The 9,043-nt window shown below is 45.6% G+C and overlaps 1 protein-coding gene across 1 annotated transcript; it reads right to left on the reverse strand.

Annotated features, from left to right (window-relative positions):
- Positions 1-5,527: 5,527 nt before the first annotated feature.
- On the reverse strand, positions 5,528-7,824 carry LOC142272170 (uncharacterized; the record flags this gene model as incomplete). The annotated part of the gene is made up of 1 exon (XM_075332498.1): positions 5,528-7,824. A coding segment is annotated over one exon (1,463 nt), but the record flags the coding sequence as incomplete, so codon positions are not given.
- Between the last annotated feature and the right edge of the window lie 1,219 nt (positions 7,825-9,043).

Below are 9,043 nucleotides of genomic sequence, written 5' to 3' on the forward strand. Positions count from 1 at the left end.
ATAAAGAAATAAGAATGAAGTGAGTCCTTCATACTTACCAAGGCTCCGTCGCGACTGTGCACTGCTCCCGCGCACCTGTTCACTGCTCCTGCGGACTCTACTTCACTTCCTGGGCTGCTCATCATTGCTCATCTGTATGCATTGCTTCCCCCCCCACCAACCAACCATCCATTGGATGCGATAAGCTCAGCGCTTTTCCCGGCTCTTCCCAATTGCCATGGTGCAGTGGCAATTGGAATAATGAAGAGTTAAGAACAGTACACAACTGTCATGAAGCCCAAAATTAGTGATGGGTAGGGGTCTATGAGACCCCCATTAAACTAATCCTATAAGTAAAAAGAAATAGACACACCAAGAAAAATCCTTTATTTGGAGTAAAATATAAAAAAACCCTCTTTCACCAATTTATTAGCCCCCTAAACATCCCTGCAGGTCCAATGTAATCCACACGAGGTACCACAGCGATTGAGCTTGACTACACTGATTTTAGGCTTGCCGACAGTTGTGCGCTGTTATTAACCCCTCATTACCCCAATTGCTACCACACCAGGGCAATCAGGAAGAGCTGGGTAATGCGCCAAGCTTGTCGCATCTAATGGATGCAATAATCTTGGGCGTCTGTTGCAGCTTGCTATGTTTAGGCTGGGGGGGGCCACCAATAACCATTGCTCTCCCCTTCTGAGAATTCCAGCCCCAGCTGTCGGGCCTTATCATGGCTGGGTATCAAAATTGGGGGTGGGAAACTGCATGCTGGTTTTTTAAATTATTTATGTAAATAAGTTTAAAAAAAAAAGTCACCTGCGGTTCCTTTTATTTTGATACACAGCCAAGAGAAGGGCAGGCCTGGGGGCTGCAGCCTGTAGCCATGGGCTTTATCTGTGCTGGGTATCATAATATGAGGGGACCCTACATCAATTTTTGTATTTATTTATTTGTACTGTACGGGTAGAGTCACACTGACATATGAATCGTCCGAGTGCAATTCAAGAAAATCTCTCATTGCCCTCGGCCCCATGTAAGACAATGCTACAGCTGACATCTGCGAGTTTTTCCTCAGTCCAATTAGGACTGATGAAAAAAATCGCAGCATGCCGCGATTGTTTACGAATCTCCTATTACTAGCACCCTTACAAGTCTATGGGTGCGAAAGAAACATCGGACTGCACTGATGACCACCAAGTGCAGTGCGATATATGCACAGGCTGACAATGGAGGAGATAGGGAGATTAATCCCTACCCCTCCTCCACAGCTGTGATTCAATTGCAGGATCGGATCACAGTTACATGACCCTGCTCACGCTCACAGCAGATCTTAAGCCAAGGGTCATTAGCATATCGCATCGGATGCCATCCCTAAGCCATCCCTAAGTGTGACCCCAGCCTACGATATAGACGAGCTGTGATTGGAAGCAGTCAGCTAATACTCTGCCATTCAATGTGGGGGCACGTCTGACTGCAACCAATCACAGGCACCGGTGGGCGGGGAAAGCATTGCATATTCAATGAAAGTTGATTACTTGCTCCAAAAGTGAATGCGCGACCTGGAAGTAGCGTACCGCCATGATAGAGCCTCAGTAAGTACAACGAGCACGCTCCTATCTCCCCATCCCTTCTACCAACATTTTTAATCTCCAGTTTCTGATCCCCATAGACTTATACGGAGACTGGATTCTGGACCGAAACCGGATTTAGAAAAAAAAAGTAAAAAAAGCAGCAGGGACTCGCTGGTTCTGGTTTTCGCGAGTCCACTCATCTCTAACTCTAAACCCTTTTATCTTCCTAACAAAAAAAATATCTTTCAAAAATTGCACTAATGTAAAGTAGACATGGGTCTAATGTTATTTAGTAACAATTTTGTGTGACATACGTTTCTGGCTTAAGATCCTAAATATTCAAAATTGCCAAATTTCAGATATTTTCACAAACAAACGCAAAAAAAAATATAATCCCTAATTTACAAATGTTATGAAGTACAATATGTCACAAAAAAAGAATCTGAGAATCACCAGGATCCGTTGAAGCTCCAGAGTTATAACCTCAAACAGTGACACAGGTCAGAATTGGAAAAAGAAAAGGAAAAGGACCAGGAGTTCATATCATATCATATAAAAACTTTTTTTAAAAAGGCCAAGAGAATAGGCTTAAAATTATGTCAGGCCTTAGGAAAAATGGATTTTATACACTGTTCAGGTAAGTTCACACAGTGCGTTTTTCACGGCGTTTTTCGGGTGTTTCTGCTCAGAAAACTGCATGACTTTGCTTCCCCAGCAAAGTCTATGAGTTTTCATTTTTGCTGTCTGCACACAGCGGTTTTTTTTGGCTGCGTTTTTGTGGTGCCCACAAAAACGCAGGATGTCAATTATTTTTACGTTTTTCACTGCGTTTTCCACCCATTGAGTTCAATGAGATGTTCAAAAACGCAATGAAAATTGCAAATATAGTTGCGCTTTAGTGCGTTTCTAAAGCGGGCTTTACACGCTGCGACATCGCTAATGCGGAGTCGTTGGGGTCACGGAATTTGTGACGCACATACGGCCGCATTAGCGATGCCGTTGCGTGTGACACCGATAAGCGATTTTGCATCGTTGCAAAAACGTGCAAAATCGCTAATCGGCGACATGGGGGGCCATTCTTAAAAATCGTTACTGCAGCAGTAACGAAGTTGTTCCTCGTTCCTGCGGCAGCACACATCGCTCCGTGTGACGCCGCAGGAACGAGGAAGCTTCCCTTACCTGCCTCCCGGCCGCTATGCGGAAGGAAGGAGGTGGGCGGGATGTTACGTCCCGCTCATCTTCGCCCCTCCGCTGCTATTGGGCGGCGGTTCAGTGACGCTTCAGTGACGTCGCTGTGACGCCGCACGGACCGCCCCCTTAGAAAGGAGGCGGTTCGCCGGTCACAGCGACGTCGCCGGACAGGTAAGTATGTGTGACGGCTCTGGGCGATGTTGTGCGGCATGGGTAGCGATTTGCCCGTGTCGCGCAACAGATGGGGGCGGGTACCCACACTAGCGATATCGGGACCGATATCGCAGTGTGTAAAGTAGCCTTAAGACTATAAATGCAAGGGGTGGGTAGTAAAGTGACATGTACAGGAAGAGGGTCCCTTCTGTCAGTAAACACAGAAGCGTGAATCCTCCAGGTACCGCCACCGCTGCCTCCACCTCCCGTCCGGTGCCATGTCCGCTCCCGTGCGGCGCCATGGCCGGGCGGGAGTTGGAGGCAGCTGCGAAATCAAAAGTGAACAGTAGAAAAAAAAATGTCATACTCACCTGTCAGCAGACTCCCGGGACATGTCCGCTCCCAGCAAATCTTCCCGGTACCGCCGCTCCGGCTGTGTGCAGACTTCCGATAGTTGCAGGATCTGGCAGTAATCACCTCATGCATCAGCTGATCGTAAGTCTTGCGGTGACGCCGGCTTTTTACCGCCCGGCCAACTTAAACTATCAGCTGATGCCATCAGGAGACCGCATCACTGATTACCGACAGCTCCTGCAGCGTTCGGACGGGAATCAGCACAGACGTGTGTATTTTTTATTTTTTTTTTGCACCGATGCATCAGCTGATTGTATAAACGGCCTTTATACAATCAGCTGATGTGTGATGTGATTCCCATCCTTGAACCTGACACATCATCTGATCAGTAGGCCTTCCAGCAAACCGATCAGATGATATTGGATCTGGATTGGACGGCACGGGACCCTTGACCCAGGATTACTGCGGAGGTGGGTGGGGGGGGTCTTTATTTCAATAAAGATGGAGTCACTAATTGTGTTTTATTTCTAATAAAAATATTTTTCTGTGTGTTGTTTTTTTTTTAATCTTTACTAGATATTCATGGTGGCCATTTCTAATATTGGCTTGACACCATGAATTTCGGGCTTAGGGCCAGCTGATAATATACAGCTAGCCCTAACCCCATCATTACCCATCCTGGTAATGATCCTCCTGCCTTGTATATGATCCCCATCCTTGTATATATGTGTCCCTCATCCTGGTATAGCCCACATTCTGCTATATACCGCCATCCTGGTATATACTGCCATCCTTGTACATACCCCATCCTGGTATAGCCCACATCCTTCTATATACCGCCATCCTGATATGTGCTCCCATCCTGCAATATACCCCATCCTGGCATATGGCCCCGTCCTCCTATATACTCCATCCTGGTGTATGGCCGCATCCTGCTATATACCCCATCCTGGCGTATGGCCGCATCCTGCTATATACCCCATCCTGGCATATGGCCCCATCCTGCTATATACCCCATCCTGGCATATGGCCCCATCCTGCTATATACCCAATCCTGGCATATGGCCCCATTCTGCAATATACTCCATTCTGGCATATGGCCACATTCTGTGGCACACAAATAAATAAACATTAAACTCACCTTTCCTCGCTCCACGCAGCATCGCTCCTCCTGTCTGTGCCACCAGCAGCGGCGCTGACCTGTGTGAAGCCGGCCACAATCCCTGCAGCATCGCTCATCCTCGTGTCTGTGCCGGCCGCGGCTGCGTGTGGACACGTGCGCACAGCGATGATGTCATCGCTGTACGCATCGCTAGTCTCCACACACAGCCGCGGCCAGCAGACAGGTGGACATCCGGTGCTGCAGGGATCGTGGCCGGTGAGTATACTGATTCACTGCACCCCGCGCTGATGATACGTGGGTGGCAGTGAATACAGCCGCACATGGTCACTCCAGGCTGTAGTTGCCAGGCTGATTATGCGGGCCGGCTGTTTAGTATGCGCGCACCCCCCGCCCATCATCCCGCCCACTTATCAGCGCCGACTTCAGCGCTGAAAGATGAGGGGCGGGATGATGGGCGTGCATATGAAATGAGCGGGCCCACGTGGTCACGGCAGGCGCTGGTGCAGTCTGCTTGTGCCCCCGATGACCCGCTCCACCGCAGCACTCATTCCCCACAGCCACATTCAGACTATAAGACGTACACCCCACTTTCCCCCAACATTTGGGGGGGGTGCGTCTTATAGTCCAAAAAATACGGTAGTTTAGATACTCAGACTTTATTGGAAAAAACATGTTTTGGTTGTCAGGTTATTGGGACAATTTAGTAGGTATTTACAATCAAAGTTCCCTTAGAACCTATAATACGTGTATTGAGGAATAGAGAAGGGGGTCAGTTCCCAATGATGAGGAAAAAACTACTAAACTTAGTGGAAAGTGATTATAAAAACTCGATCACATCAGATGTTCCCACAAAGAAGGAATGGATCGTAGATGGAAATAGTAATGTGTAATATGAACATGTTTATTATTGTAGTATAGAGAAGTTACAGAGATTGTTCAGACATGAAGATTGTGCACTGAAAGTAATGCGGGCGTACCCGCCCCCGTCGTTTGTGCGTCATGGGCAATTAGTTGCCCGTGGCGCACAAAGTCGTTAAACCCCCGTCACACGCACTTACCTCCCGGACGAACTTGCTGTGGGCGGCGAACATCCTATTCCTGAAAGGGGAGGGACGTTCAGCATCACAGCGACGTCAAACAGCGGCCGGCCAATAGAAGCAGAGGGGCGGAGATGAGCGGGACGTAAACATCCCGCCCACCTCCTTCCTTCCGCATAGCCGGTGGAACGCAGGTAAGCTGTGTTCATCATTCCCGGGGTGTCACACGGAGCGATGTGTGCTGCCCTGGGTACGATGAACAACCGGCGCTGAGAAGAAGAAACATAGTTACATAGTTACTTAGGTTGAAAAAAGAGCTAGGTCCATCTAGTTCAACCTTCCTCCACCAGTTCTACATTTGGCCACTAAGCCATTTATAACCAACAATATTTTGTGTACTGAGGAAAACGATTTTTTAAAAATGAGCGACGTGTCAACAAGCAACGATAAGGTGAGTATTTTTGCTCGTTCACCGTCGCTCGTAGCTGTCACACGCTACGATATATCAGACGATGCCGGATGTGTGTCACTTACGACGTGACCTTGCCGACATATCGCTTGATATATCGTACCGTGTGACGCCCGCATTACTGTAATGAATGGCAGATCGCTGAGATTGGGAGTTAGGAAGAAGAGGGAGGAGGAATGATGGGTATTTTTGGGAGAGGGGTGTAATACTCCTGTCAATAAAGTTAATATATAACAATGTGAAATGTTCCATGTACATGGAATATTGATTTGATTTTTAGAAAACAGACGTCTATTAGTAACTGTATATAATTCTAATGTAACTTCTACCGTGGTCTCCCTTTCTTCTTTACTTTCTTGCCTTTACTTTTATTGTCTCTTTTGTGTTTTCTTGTTCAGTTTCTCAAATCTAAATTTTCTCCACATGTGAATTTCTTTTAGTGGTCAACAAATTATAATTTAAGTGAAACATTTCTCACCTTCTAGGTATGATAATGGATTCTACCCTTGTGAGTTTTGCTATGGTTAAAAAGATTACATTTGTGTGTAAAACATTTTCCACATTCTGAACATGAAAAGGGTTTCTCTCCTGTGTGAATTCTTTGGTGTTGAGCAAGAATTGATATCTCTGCAAAACATTTCCCACATTCTGAACATGAAAAAGGCTTCTCCCCTGTGTGAATTCTCTGATGTGTAACAAGATGCCATTTATGGGTAAAACATTTCCCACATTCTGAACATGAAAAAGGCTTCTCCCCTGTGTGAGTTTTCTGATGTGTCACGACTTGTGATTTTCGGTTAAAACGTTTCCCACATTCTGAACATGAAAAAGGCTTCTCCCCTGTGTGAATTATCTGATGTGTAACAAGATGCCATTTATGGGTAAAACATTTCCCACATTCTGAACATGAAAAAGGCTTCTCCCCTGTATGAGTTTTCTGATGTGTCACAACTTGTGATTTTCGGTTAAAACATTTCCCACATTCTGAACATGAAAAAGGCTTCTCCCCTGTGTGAATTCTCTGATGTGTAACAAGATGCCATTTATGGGTAAAACATTTCTCACATTCTGAACAGGAATATGACTTCTGCCCTGTGTGAGTTCTTTTATGCATAACAAGACTTGATTTCTCTGCAAAACATTTCCCACATTCTGAACATGAAAAAGGCTTCTCCCCTGTGTGAATTCTCTGATGTGTAACAAGTTGTGCTTTTCGGTAAAAACATGTCCCACATTCTGAACATGAAAAAGGCTTCTCCTCTGTGTGAATTCTCTGATGTGTAACAAGATACGATTTATGGGTATAACATTTCCCACATTCTGAACATGAATACGGCTTCTGCCCTGTGTGAGTTTTCTGATGCATAACAAGACTTGATTGATCTACAAAACATTTCCCACACTCTGAACATGAAAGAGGCTTCTCCCCTGTGTGAGTCCTCTGGTGTTTAGCAAGATTTGATTTCTCTGCAAAACATTTCCCACATTCTGAACACGAAAAAGGCTTCTCCCCTGTGTGAATTCTCTGATGTTTAACAAGATGTGATTTTCGGTTAAAACATTTCCCACATTCTGAACATGAAAAAGGCTTCTTCCCTGTGTGAGTTCTCTGGTAACTAACAGACTCTGAAGAAAATCTTCTCTCCCCTGTGTGAATATTTTTATGGATTTTTCGGTATTCTGAAGATGAAAATAGCTTCTTTCCTGTAAGAACACTTCCATTTTTAACGCCTCTTTTGAGACATTTATTTTTCTTCATAGTCTGTGATGAATCAGAGGATAAGACTTGTTTAAAAGAATCAGATGATATATCTTTGCTGTAAAGGGATGATGGTATATTTGGAATAGTGGCATTCACTTCAGTTATATCTTGTGTGATATCAAGGTCTTCTGATGTTAAAATTGAAGATGTCAGTTGTGCCTCTAATCTCCTGGTACAGTTATCTGCCAAGAATAAAAATTATTTTGAATATATTCAAATTTAAGGATATTTATAAAATAGCTTGTAACGCCTTTACTGGCGTCCCCGCACTGTCCTACAGCCTTTTCCCAACGGGGACTCCAGCACACTTACCCTCCTGGTCATTCAGCGGTGGCTTCCAAGACCTCAGTCTCTGCTGCTGTCTCCCAGGGCCTGCGCACCCAATGCAGAACTTTTGGGAGTGCACTTAGGGCAGAAGCACCTAATCTTAAAAGACCAGCATGCCCTAACCAAGAAGTGTCTCTCAATCTTTGGCTGAGAGGCACTAAGTATTTAAGCCATTCTCCCCCCTTTGGTAGGTGCCTGGGCAACGTGGTCTATCTTTAGAGACTTGTTGCTAGTTGTCATATCCAAGACTTGTTGCTAGTTGTCATATCCATTTCCTGAGTCTAAAAGCCCTGTCACACACACAGATAAATCTGTGGCAGATCTGTGGTTGCAGTGAAATTGTGGACAATCAGTGCCAGGTTTGTGGCTGTGTACAAATGGAACAATATGTCCATGATTTCACTGCAACCGCAGATCTGCCAAAGATTTATCTGTGTGTGTGACGGGGCCTTTATGCTGTGGGTGCCTGCATCCTATTATCTGCTGTGCTTGGCATACCTGCTGCATCTATCTATACCAGCAGTGCCTGCAGACCTGCAGTGCCTGCAGACCTGCAGTGCCTGTCAGTATCCTATCCCCGACGCCTGAGGCCAGCTGTCGCAGTACTGGGACTCCCTGAAGTAGCACCAAGCGGCTACCTTCCAGCACAAGCCTATCCTCACCATCACAGCCTCTAGTGAAGACAAGGTAGTCACGTAGTTATGTCCCTCCTGGTTGAGCCAGCGCTGCGGCCCAGAAGGTCCACTCCCATTCGCACCCGCGAGCATAACATGACTAAAGAAATTGCAAGCTATATAAATTTTAATTATTTACTAAAAAAAACCCACTTTACAATCTAACTGTAGGCCTCAGTAACCAGGTGATCATGATGTTCAACCCTCTTTGTTAATTTTGCCTCCCGTATATTTGAATATTAAGCCATCAAATAATATTTTGTAGGCCAAGAATGTACCAAACTGCTAATCCATCAGCAGTGCCAATGATCACTTATGGAAAAGTAAGATTAACGTATCTTTATTATTGGCATAGATCTACGCGTTTCAGGAGCACTGCTCCCTTCCTCAGGACCGTCAA

Source organism: Anomaloglossus baeobatrachus, unplaced genomic scaffold, assembly GCF_048569485.1.
Source record: "Anomaloglossus baeobatrachus isolate aAnoBae1 unplaced genomic scaffold, aAnoBae1.hap1 Scaffold_3464, whole genome shotgun sequence".
In the NCBI taxonomy this organism is placed as follows: Eukaryota; Metazoa; Chordata; class Amphibia; order Anura; family Aromobatidae; genus Anomaloglossus; species Anomaloglossus baeobatrachus.